At 40.6% G+C, this 13,126-nt stretch overlaps 1 protein-coding gene across 1 annotated transcript in view; it reads left to right on the forward strand.

Annotated features, from left to right (window-relative positions):
- Positions 1-12,878, forward strand: part of LOC138209531 (vasorin-like) — a 37,260-nt gene extending 24,382 nt beyond the window's left edge. The window contains exon 2 of the mRNA XM_069168183.1: positions 8,210-12,878. Coding sequence (XP_069024284.1) covers positions 8,231-10,357 — 2,127 coding nt within the window. The 5' untranslated portion in view covers positions 8,210-8,230 and the 3' untranslated portion in view covers positions 10,358-12,878. The remainder of the gene's footprint in view (positions 1-8,209) is intronic.
- The last annotated feature ends 248 nt before the right edge of the window (positions 12,879-13,126 follow it).

Below are 13,126 nucleotides of genomic sequence, written 5' to 3' on the forward strand. Positions count from 1 at the left end.
CCAGACGATGCACCCAAATGATTTTGGAGAACTTTTTCTTCATTACCACGATAAGTAGGACTAGATATTGTTCGCAAATTTTCAATACCGGTACAGATACTGTGACTTTGATATTAGTTTCGGAACAATACTTTTTTCAAAACCAATTTTACATCTATTTTGAGAAAAAGAAAATGACGCGCGACATATTGCCGTGAAAATCTTTAGTTTTCATGCAGTTTAGTGGGGGAGAGTTTAACCCAGGTTGTTTTTTGTAGCTACAATTAGCAGTTGTCCCCTAAACACCCCACATGCAACTTATCACTACATGCAACAATTTACCAATGTTGCCTAAACGCCTCACAGGCTAGTAGATGCTAGTTTGCCGGCATCACACAGAGAAGCTCAAACTTAAAGCAGCACATGCAGGGGTGTGTCCAAAACTCTGTTTGAAAAGAATGAAATAAGGCACTCTAATGTGAAGTTTGAACATACTTTGTTTATATGGGAGGGCTGGCCAAGAAGATGGCACAGTAAATACTTTCCCTCTGATACTGAGGAGATTTACTCGTTACTAGTGAACAGAGCAAAAGTTATGCGCTTAAAAACAAAAATGTGTTTGTGCGGATGGAGTGTAAACTAAAAAAAAGAATTGGTACTGAATGAAAAGGTTTTTCTTTATACTAAATAGTGGCAAAACAATTCAGTCAGCGCCAAAAAAGTAGTGTGAGGTTGACATTTGTTGTTCAAACTGAATTATCTGAACAACTATTGGATGGATGGACATGAAATTTGTCAGAGATTTCATCCTTTCATCGCCTTTCATCGAGCACTCCATCAGGTCAACATTTCTACCTTTTTTTGAGAGTGCTCAGGGTTTAAGCGTCATTATATCCTTACACATTCTTGTCTGTGCATGTGCGTATGCATTCCTGTGCAACACCAGAACAGCACACATACGTAAAGGGTTTACTTTATCTGCTTACACAATAGTTTGGGGGACTAAGAGTTTACAAAGATTGAAACAGATTTTACTGCTAAGCCTTTCAGGCATTAGGTAACAGGATATTTTACGTTGGGGAGTTGGTACCACTAACTCATGTCCCCCTTGATTTCAAAATGAAAATGAAGTAATCTCCCAGCAGACCAACACTAACACAATTTATGATGCCCACTCTGCTTCTTTGTACCTTCCTCCCTGACTCCCCCTCTTTCACCTTTGCCACAGCCCCTCCAACTCCTCCCTCACTCTTTTCCTTTAAAGTGGTCATCCTGAAAAGATTTGTTTCATAAATTTTGGAGGCAATTCACGCTATTGCTTTTGGTGAATTGACTAAACACATATCCTTTTTTAAAACGTATTTAATTTTCTATTGACATCAGTGTCTGCTATATTGCTGCTCATACTTACTAGAGTTTTGCACTTTTATTTTAACCCAGAAAAGAAAAGCACACCACTATCTGCCCATGTAAGCATACGTAGCAGACATCAAATGTGGGACAAAAATGAAGGAAGAAACACTGTTAATTCAGTCTGTAAAGAGAATTGACACTTTTTTTTTTTTCTTTCTTTCTTTTTTTTTTTTTTTAATTTTTTTTTTTTACTATTTTACATCTGTAACCTGGTGAACATTTTTGTCCACAGTACCATGAGTATAAACAGTTTTAGTTGGAGCTTCAGGGGAAAAGTTGCTTTGTGTCTGTATCTTTACAACTGATCCAAAAACTCACAAATTTCCATTGCTTTTGTCGCTCCTTTAATGCGCCCCGAGGGTGTGATTTTGTCCTCAATATTTTCAGCTTCCCTCAGACATTTTTCTGCTCTTCATAAAGCATCTCCACTGGCGTGGCGTGTAAATAAATGAGGAATAGAAGGACTTTGCCATGGCAATATTAGCTGTGCTGCTTTGCAGGATTAAAGAGACAAAACTATACAAGTATATGACAGTTGACGACATTTTTATGCTGTGGTTTATGGAGTGCCGTTCTGAAGCCTCGAGTTCGTCATCTTGCTATTTTGGAGCCAGAAGTGACCATATTTATACGAGCTGGAGAGGAGCGAGTGGTGAATCTGACTTGATCTGATTGGGAACTCAAGGACACTACGCCCCGCCCACCTATAGTAGAAACCTGACTGCCTGTCAATCAAACAAACACCCTCAAAAATACAGCCTTTTGGGGCCTAATATCTAATTAATGATGGAATTATTTTCAGATTGACCACCAGGGAACTAAAAAGGAGGAACTTTAGCAGACGACACCATTATGACTTGTAAAGAGACATGTATTGACTTTGTATGTTGTGAGAGATGTTGAATGGGAGTCTGTTGGCCTCAAATAGATTCTCATGCATACATAGGCTAGCATACAATACGTGATACATGGTTTCACATGGCATCCTCCACCTGAACTTGAGAGGAAATCCAACACTGTCACATCTGGGTTTTGTCATGCACTTTAGGTTTAGGGGAGTCAGCTTTTTGTTTACAGCAGATTGTAGATTAATGGAGGCAGTCGTCAGCAATCAGCTATTAAAGTACCAAATTTCTGTCTCTCTGTCTTTCTCTAGTGTCCTCTCCTGTATCGCCCCTCATTAGTCTCCCTCTCTCTTCTCGCTCACTACCTTCCTCTTATCACAGGGGAGGACAAAGGTTTACGTGGGCCTCTCCTTCTGTTTCACTGTCAGAGATGGCTGCACTGTATTGTGGGTAACAGAATCCAGCTGTGTTGTAGACTCTGGTTTTGTGTGTGTGTGTGTTTGTGTGTGTGTCTGAACATGTGCAGGATTGTGTGTGTGAGCATACGATTATCCGTGTGTGTGTGTGTGTTCATGGCTGTGTGTTGTGTTGCTGTGCATTTTAACGGTGTGTGTTGACCTGTTTCATGTCATTTTGACAGTGACGTTATGTCTTTCATCATTCGGCCTTATCACCTACAAATAGCTGAGTATACAATGTGTGCTGTGAAGTCTGACTGTGACGGCAAGAAAACTCACGTTTAATTATGAATCCATGAAAGAGCAAAGAGAACTAGTTTTGCAATTCCAAGTCATGTGATTGCACACAAAGTAAATACAGTTAATGCTCCCTGAGTTTTGACTGCTGTGGTTAATATGGTACCTGACAGATTCTTGGCTTAATGATGTGGGTACCCGGTCAACATGAAAACAACAGAAGAGGGCCAAGGTGCCAAAAAAAGAGGGAGATGTACTTAAAATGGGCATGCACAAACCGAGCTGTTGGTGTTCCTCATTTCCCTCCCACTTATGCTGTCGCTCCTTTGAAAAGCAGAGCCAGTTTCAGAATAGAAGAGGAGGAGAAGCAGGCTGATTGAAGTTAAGAATAAATGTGCTGTCCTGCAAGTTCTTTGGAAATATTGTGTTTAAACCATTTCAGGTCTGTTATTGTTTTTTTTTTTTACACCAAAGCGCTTTAGACTTTCAACTTTTTGTACATGGCTGAACTGAATGGCAGGCAAAACTAAAACATGAATGTCACAAGCACATCATAAAAAATGTATTAATTCTGCTACATACGCCAGGACTACTGGTAGTATTTATACCAATAATGGTTATTATCAGTTATTGTAATGTAAAAGGTCTTTGTTAAGATGATGACAAGACAAGCCAAGAGCTATAATCCACTGCTGTGATATTAATAAGTTTTAATAGGTGACTTAAAAATACAACAAAAGTCATGCAACACCAAATCAGGAAAAAAGATGAGAGAAATTGACAACAGTCTCAAGTTCACAGCATAAATTTGCATCAGCCCCTTGATATTTATGTTGAAGCACCCGAGGGCAGCTGTACATTCTCAACCCACTTCTGTTGCAAGTAACTCTCTCTCTTTATTCTGTTTTAAGGCAGTAAAAAATGATATTCACCTTCTCATCTAATTGCTCTGGTGTGGAGGTTTTCAGGACGCTGCAGACTGACGACTTGTGAGTCGTTGCAAATGTCAAATCATCTCGTTGTGAATCTTTGGTCTGAACTAGCCTTGATAGAACAAAAAAAACCTGCTATTTTTGCTACCATGTGTTTAAAAAGCCATTCATGCAGTACGTATTCAGTTAGTTTGGAATCGTTTACAATGTGGCAAAAAAATGTGTTTGGCTTTAATACATGTCATTTAAAAACAGGCAATTGACAAAGACAGTAAATTAAAACAGAATTTAAAAAGACAGTTTGTGAATTCTGCAAAAAGATGCTATTGATTTAATATTTGAATTCATCTGAGTTTATAATAAGGTCAACGGGAACAGCTCAAATTGTAGAAAAATGTGAACAAAAAAAAAGCTACGGTGAAACCCCATAAACAACAGCCAGAGTTAGATACTTTCTGACTTTGGAAGGGTAATTCCCTGTGGAAAGGTGTGATATGAAAACACAGTTATTCTGTTTCTTAAACAGGGATGCTTCAGCAGGGCAGATGATTGATTTCACATTGGCTTAGATTCTTATCCTCTTTGATAGAACGGGTTTCTTACCATCCCACCCAGCAGTGGGTTCACCTGAATTAAACTTGCATAGAGGTGGTAAATGACACATCCTGTCAGAGGGGTTTACTTACAGTGCATGTCCTGACACTGATCTTTTGGCAACTGCAAAGCCACAAGACTAGATGCACAGTTTGCTTGGGATTTAAAGTTACAGACATATTTTATGAAAGAATATATCTTAAAGAGTGTGATAAATACAGTGGAGCCTGTTATGTTAATCTTAATATGGACAACTGTAAGATTTGTCAATGTAAAAGCCTACAGTATCTGCATGGTTTGTTTCTTTCTCTTTCTTTCTTGAATTTTAAACACTATTATTCTTCCATTTATGTCCTAGTCATTCCTCTCCTTTGCTGTCATCAAACTATTCTTTTCGCCGGTGTGCCTGTAGTATCACCTTGAAAGGGCCGACAAGCAGCTTTACTGTAGTGACTGTAGACAAAGAAAGATCTGGATTCAGACGCAGAGCGTGTCTTTAAACCAAGACATGTCCCTGAAACAAAGGCGGTCACATGTCCTGTCATACCAATAATACCTTGTCATCAGTAGAGCATGCTGTCACATTGTAGACATTTTCATTGTGTGCATACTGTATGTGTGTGTGTGTGTGCATTGTTGTTTGAGTTTGTACTTTTATGTGTTGGAATAATGCAGATAATCACAGGTCCTTTTGTCCTTCTGATGTGACAGAGTAGTTTGGTGACTTTAGCAACGTGATGCCACACATTTTTTACGTTAGCTGCTTTGCTGTCTCCACTGATGTCTTCACACAGAACAAAAGTCACCAAGTTTCACTGACATTAGCACATAATTGAAATAGAACATGCAGGAGGAACTTTTCCTGTTCCCACCTCCACTTGTAGATAATGATGATTGGTCGTAAACCAAATTCTTGAGCGCACTCACAAAACTGCAATTAGAGATCAAAACTAACTGTATCAAATGTTTACGACGTAACAAGAACATGAACTGGACTTTCAGTTGTGAGAACACCCTTTATCTCTTATTACTTTTTCCACATGCAGTTACTAGTGACACTATGCCCCACTTATAACACACTCTTTGTTTTGGCTCACAACTGTATAGCAGTTGAAGAATTAAAAGAAAATTTCAGTGGCTATTGATCAAGAATATGTCTGTATTTGACACGTTTTGGCCCAAGCACATAGACATTGCACCAACATGACTCAAACGGAAACAAAATTGATTTATAAGTCAAATTTTTTGTCAAAAACTCACCCTGTCTGATTTACAACAAGACAAGACTGATGGAGAGGTGTGCTCTGCACACACACAACTCTTTGTATTTCATGTCACCTATTTATACCAGTGTGTTGTGGTCACCTTCTATAAAACACAGGAAAAACCTTAGAAACATGCTGTGACAGGTCTCTGGCTGAATGTTGGAGAGACTAGCAGGTTGGACATTTGAGGTTTCTCCAGTGTGCCACTGAAACCCAACTACTACTGCTTTTTTTAGCAGCTAAATTTTGGTTCTTAAGACCAACAACATTTTTTTTATTTTTTTATCTTGTATTGGTCGAAAAAAAATCAGTGCTCTCTCTTCCCTTACTTTTCGTCTTGTTTCTTCATAAAGACAGATTTTGAGGGAATATTTCTAATGCTTGTCACACTGACAGGCTCTGACCTTACGTTGGATTGTGGGGGTAGGGAGGGGAAATAAATGGAGGCGACAGAAAAAAGATAAAAAAATCTTAGGCTTCCCCTCAACTTCCACCTCAGGAGTCCTGGGAAGGACAGGAGTGCAAGAGTTTACTAACACAAACCAGGTCAAGAGCAGAGATGAGAGGAGAGGGAAGAAGGGTAGTGGAGACTAATACACATGATGACAAAGGATATACTGCTACACTATGTATTCACTTAAAATAACAACTGAATCATCTCAACAATTCATTAGGAATTTGTTAATTTGTTATTCCACAAAGAAATCACAGCTTCCAAGTATTTTTGAATGCTGCCATTTTGTATTTTTATTGCTCTAAATTGAATTTCAGAGTCTCCTTAGTTTCCTTTGGTTTAATCTTTCCACCTTCAGTTTAACTCCCCTTGACTGCTGCCAGGTTCAAACTCGTGTCTCAGTGTTTTTGCCTCTAAGACACCCTTACACAACACAAACCCATCCAATGTCAGTCCGATGATATAATTATTTTTGGGCTCCAATTGGTCTGGAGTCTTCAGTCACAGTTTCCATACTTAATCCAGGCGCACCACTGAATATTCTGTGCTGACTACACAGCCTTGTTTGTACTAATGTCTGTGAAATTTGCATGAACTCAACCCATTCCTGAATGGCTGAATAATAGTAATAGAATAATAGTAAAGTAATAGCTTATCCAGAACAAAGCGATTTCCATAGTGGCTATGCAGGCAATGGAACCTTCACTCTCCATGTGAATAGGAGTTTGCAGAAAGAGATATGTTCCTTCTTCAGACTCCAGTCAAATTTCAGTCACATATGTGATACTTATACTGATAATTACCCTGTGTTTCTGCGCATAATTTTAGGAGGTATAGATATATGGGGCTTATGAAGAGAGAAAACAATCAAGTAGAGTGAAGTGAATCCCAACATTATAACATTATGGAGGACTTGCTCCTGATGTCGCCCAAGGCAGTAAATCTAACAACTTTTTTTTTTTTACCCTATTTTTTGGGGGTAGCTGCATGAATAGAACATATCTTTCTTCTTTCCAAAAGGGAAGAAGCTAAAAAAGGAGGAGAGGTAGGGAAAGTTTATATCTTTGATCCACTTATTCTTTAACAGAGCTGTGTTTGGACAATGTAGCTTCTATTCGTTGTGCTGCATCATGGTGGCAATTCAGAAGAAGGCAGATTTTACATTTCATTTTGTTTTAGCCCTCACATTCACATTTATGGTTTGCATGAGTGTTAGAAACTGGATTTTAAAGTTGCACCCTACTACTTTCTCCTGCCATGTCTAACACATGCATTTTCTATATATAGAACATATATACATATAAGCACTCCGTCAAATGTCCCTCCCCCACCCCCCTCCCATTTTCCTGCAGTCCTGTATGTGGCATCCATATTTTTAAGTGAATGTGTGTCTGTGTCTTCGCACCCCATTTGCCTTGGATATGTTTGTGTGTAGTAGTCTTGTGGTTGAGGGTGTCCTCCTGCATTACTGCAGACTGGGTTTCATGAGCTAAGGACCGTGTCATAAACACAGGGAAGCGGCTGAATGGACTTCTTACTTACCCAGGAAGGGTCACCCTGGGTGGGCTGTATTAACTTCTCGCTTGGCCTATGGGCTCTGATCCCTGGGGTGTCTGCTCATTAAGGATATGAGCGAAAATCCACTATGAGTAGTCAGTGTTATAGTTTGTACATGTATGCCTTTCTGTGTATTGAAGGAAGGGTTTGTTGATTTAGCAAAGGTTTACGTGTATTGTAGGCTCCTGTAAATCTGTGTCCCTGTGCTTGTGTGCTTGAATGTGATTATATAGACATGTTTAAAGAAAAGATAAAGAAAACATCCTCTGGCATTTGTATTTGAGCAAACAGAATTAAGGTTGTGGAGGTATAAGGTTGAGAAAAAAATAAACTTTCATTTACAGTATTTTATAGAGTAATTATTTCTATCAATAGTTGATAGTCTATTTTATGTTTGAATTTGTATTTTATGATAAACTCAACCAGCAAATGGTGATTAACAACAACCATTTTCTCTTTCTTTTTTGTCTTTCAGAGCTGCAAGACTGTCATCACCATGTTACATTACTTGCTGCTCTTCTTCCTCTCTACTGGTCTGGCGTTATCGTCTGACTGCCCAGCCGACTGTTCCTGCCAGGTGCAGGAGTCGATATTCTGCATTCATCGGCACTCCAGCACTGTGCCCCGCGTCCCCACCACCACCCAGAATCTCTACATCTTCCAGAATGGCATTGTCACTCTCACCCAAGATGACTTCAAAGGCCTAGTGGAGTTGGAGTTGCTAGATCTAAGCCAGAATGAGCTGACAGAGATTCCAGATGATGTATTTGGGATGCTGTCAAAACTAAAGAACTTGGACCTCTCTTCTAACCGCATCACCCACATTTCCAAACACAGCTTTTCTGGATTGGTCCAGCTGGAGAGGCTGTATCTCCATGCAAACCACATTAAGAGCATTCATTTGGAAGCTTTTGAAGGTTTGGAGATGCTACTGGAACTCAAGCTGCAAGAAAACCAGCTCACGTCTCTGCCATCCCTTCATTTCCCCAACCTTCTCCTTCTAGACCTTAGCTACAACAACATCCCAACCCTTAGAGCCTCAGACCTCGAGACTCCCCACCTAGAGGCCCTTAAAGTGGCCTCTTTAGGGCTTATCTCTGTGGATGAGGATCTCATAGCCTCCCTCAAGAACCTTCATGAACTGGACATCTCGATAAACCAGTTAGATGAGGTTCCCCTGGCCCTAAAGCAGGACTCCTTAAAGGGGCTGATCAAGTTGAGCCTGGCTGCCAACCCATTGGGTGAGCTGAGGGTGGAGGACTTCCAGAAACTGTCTGGACTTCAGGAACTGGATCTCAGTGGACTTTATCTGCAGGGATTTCCCCAGAGCTTTTTCCAAAACTTCCCCAGGTTGATTCACCTGACTGCAGCTGAGAATCCATTCAACTGCTTATGTCCGTTAGTGTGGTTCCCTGTCTGGCTAAAAGAGAAGGGGGTAATTCTTGGGAGGCCTGAGGAAACCAGATGTCACTTTCCTCTTGTTAACGCTGGGAAGATGCTTTCAGCGCTGGAGCATAACGATTTTGGATGTCCACAAACCACAACAGTGATGACTAGCTCCCCTATTGGAAGTACTCCCGTTCCCCAGATGCCAACCACATCTCCAGAAACCACCCATACCAATGCTATTCCTCCTCCTCCACCACCCAGTGATGAAACCATCCCTTCCAAAACAGATAGTTACCCCCTTCCACCAGAACCTCCAGTCTCCCCTAGCTCCACCAGTGGGGAATACGAGCAGCACATCTGCCCACCAAACATCTGTCTCAATGGGGGTACTTGTAATTTTGATCCACTCAGCCAACTCAGCTGTATGTGTCCCTCTGGAACATCTGGCCTCTACTGTGAAAATGTGGACGAGGTTCCTGAGCCACCAAAGCCTTCAGTTACAGAGGTTTCTGTCGTTGCCCCCCCGATGCCCGACAAACTTGATGCCATCAGCTCACGGCAGGTGACATCTACGTCAATCCTTCTTGACCTGCATCGCTTCATCGAGACACGGCCAAATATCCGTGGCATCAGGTTGACCTACCGTAACCTCTCAGGGCCTGACCGCCGCCCAATGATACTTAGTGTACCAGCATCCTACCCTGAGTACACTTTGCGCGGTTTGAGACCCAACTGTACCTACTCAGTCTGTGCCAGTCCCTTGGGTGAGAGAATCAACTCGAGGGTCAATAGCTCCGTGGAAATAGGGTCATGTACCGAGGCTCGCACGGAAGGGGTTCCATTGACGTCCATAGACCCCTGGGAGGAGCCTGAAATATCGATGACTTACACTCTCATCTCTGCTTTGTCTGCCCTGGCACTGGTGCTGGGGTTGGCTGTGGTGGCTGGGACGATCATCTGTCTGCGGAAGAGGAGGCAGGCCAATGCAGGAATGGAGGTGGAGCTGGGCCCGGCTGATCCTGATCCCATGGAACTGGAGGGAATAAAGGCCTGCCTGGAGAATGGGGGAAATGGGACGCTACCCCTCAAGCAGCCTGAGATTGAGCGTTGTAACACTCCCCAGCCGCCTCCATTCTTGCAACAAAATGGGGGTTTTGACTATGAAGCGCCTTTAATGCAAGGACGCTGCCCATCAAATAACAATTTAGCATCCCTAAAGCCGTCTTATTTCTAACATTCGGGAAGATCTTGGAAAGAGTGCCCATTGCACTTGGACGGTCCTGCTATTGCTCACTTCGTGGTTAAAATAAAAGTTTCATTCCAATTTCAGATATCCACAACATGAGAAGTGGCACTTACTATGCTTTGTTGTTCAGAAGATGACACTACAGAATGGATTTCAGAGACACTGAATGGTGGATTTAAGATAATAGCACATTGGAAATGTGCTAAACTACTGTGGGACAATGAACAGGATGTGGTTTAAAGTCATTGAGCCGAGTTTGATGTGGTGAAACCTAACCCAAGTGATTAAATGAAGTGCAATCGACTAGAGAGGTCCTAGTAACAGACTAAAAACGGAAGTGCCTTTTCGCATTGACACAACTGTAACTGACAGCTCATTTAAAAATAATTCTTTGTTTATATAAAAGAAACAGTATGAATGAGCTGAAATCCTGTTGCTGGATTTGGGAGATATGGAATGGAGAAAGTGCCTCAGCGTTTGGGCTACAGAACTGGAGGACATGACAGTGGTTTTAATGGACACAGCGATGCAGATGTAGACTTGCCTGAACCACACATCCTGGTACAAAACGAGTTTCAACTAACTCCAACGACTCCACGAGGATTATATAAAAGAACTTGCACTGAAAAGAAATATACATTTTCCTTTCCAATGTCCCTCTCAGACTGCCACAAGACTGATGGCCATAAGGAAAAGCAATAAGAAAAAATACCTTGCAAAAATTAGTAAAAAGTTGATGACCATTAAAGCGGTCGAAACATAGTTTTATTGTTAACATTAGCTACTCTTAAACAAAACTTCCAAGTTTCTTCACATGGGGATTTGGATTCTTCACTCAACAGATCTTCCAGAACAATCTCACATCCCAAAGCTTTTGGCTTTGAGGGGGATACATTTGCTGTGAAAGATAGATGAGAATGGACTTTGCCTGCATTGTTCTGTTTTGTCGACAGGCTGTTTTGTCAAGTTGATGTCATGATATTCTGTTTTTGTCATGTGTTTTTGTATTTTTATCATGTTTTTGCTGTTCATGTTTATTCAGTATTGCCATTGTTGTGAGTGGGAAAATGAGTAGTCCCTGCTTGAAAAAGCCTTCATTCATCATCATAGATTTGGTTAATTTGCTATTTGCATCTTAGGTTACATGTAGCTTTCCTGAGTAAATATTAGCGCTAGTTCTTGGAAAAGCAAATCGAAGACACTACAGTAGTCAGATATTTACTAAACTCTATTAATGAAAAGATTTAAACTCATGTTTACATCAAGTACAGAATAATTTGTTTGCCACCATATTCCTGAGGAACTCACCAAGTGAATGTAACCGTTAAGTGTCAGACAATATACTCTCTCCCAGCTCTGCTGAAACTCCATAAAGACCTGGTCAAGACAAGCCTCAGACTGTTTTTGAACACTAAAGCTCCCAAAACTATGTTCAAAGGCCTTTTGCCTCAGAGCCCACTCCTACAAAGCAGCACACGCATGCCAAGAAATGAAAGTAAGTTCCAAAAGATTTAAGGCAATTCAGTGAGTTTAAGCCACGAGTTTCGTGCTTCTGACCATATCGCCTCAGAGATATCGTCTAGACAGTGTCCCCCTGTAGCGTTTTGTTCTCTCATAACCTCTTGTTGGTAGTCTGCCTCTCCACTTTAACCATCCAGTGTGTTTTTGGTCAACAAAGATGATGGGTTTGTGTGCTTAGAGACTATTTGGCTTGTTTACTGCCAAACAGACTGAAATGTTTAGGCTAAATGCAATGTTCGGATCTCTTGTTCTTTATTTGTGACAGGTTTTAGTGTTTGTTTTTAAGCCTTTTCCCTGAAAAAAATACCATGAAAAAGAAATTCATATCACTCAGTATAATCGGTTTACAGAGACATGCCTCAGCAACATTGGTACAGAGCCATACTGACATCTTGTAGTGTCATATTACATGCTGATGTGTATTTCAAGAACAAAAGGGCCTTTATTTAGTCTCACAGCGCATCGTATCATATTACATTATGAACTAAAAATGAAGAAACAGGAAATTGCATTTAGTTTAGTTAAGACCTGACTCCATTTTTGGCTATCCAACGACCGAAAGTGCATATACCTGCATATCTCTGCCAGAATTTTGTTTTTGCTTTTTGCTTTCATTTCTACACCTCATTGAGTCCATGCACTATACTCCAGCACTGTCCAAAATCCACTTAACACTCTCTGGCCTCAATACTTTCTGTCAATATTCCAGTATAAACACAGACACAGATGCTCATATATCTTCTTTCCCCTTAACATATCAACTGGAAGACTCTTTATATTACTCTGGACAGTGAGAGGGGCAGGACATGTTTGAAATATTTTCAACATGCTTGTTACAGTACCTTCCCTGTTTCTTTAGGGAAATGTATATTTTTTTCTTATTGTTGTATGTTTTTGTCAGCTAGTGTGTCAATAGTGTTTCTGTGTACATTTTTGCCAAAAAAGCAATGCTGAGAGAAAGAACAGTATTAAAATGTCCTGATGATAATACGGCTGTGGTTTTCTGTTTTATCAAAATGGCTGAAGCTTCAAGTCACTTTTATATGCTTTTCTTTAATGGTGCAGTAATGTTCATGTTAATGTGCTCAATAGCGAGAACTTCAACAGTTTGTGGATTTGAGGAATTTATTTGAGACTGTAAGTTGGTTTGAGGGTGTTGTCATAGAGAAGTGTTAAACAACTGAGGAAGGATTTCCATTAACAACAGAAGCTTAATACACACAGCGTGTAGCTCCT

The sequence above is a fragment of the Embiotoca jacksoni genome, unplaced genomic scaffold (assembly GCF_022577435.1).
Source record: "Embiotoca jacksoni isolate LCO1_2020_lvr unplaced genomic scaffold, fEmbJac1.0.p SCAF_4, whole genome shotgun sequence".
Classification (NCBI taxonomy): Eukaryota; Metazoa; Chordata; class Actinopteri; family Embiotocidae; genus Embiotoca; species Embiotoca jacksoni.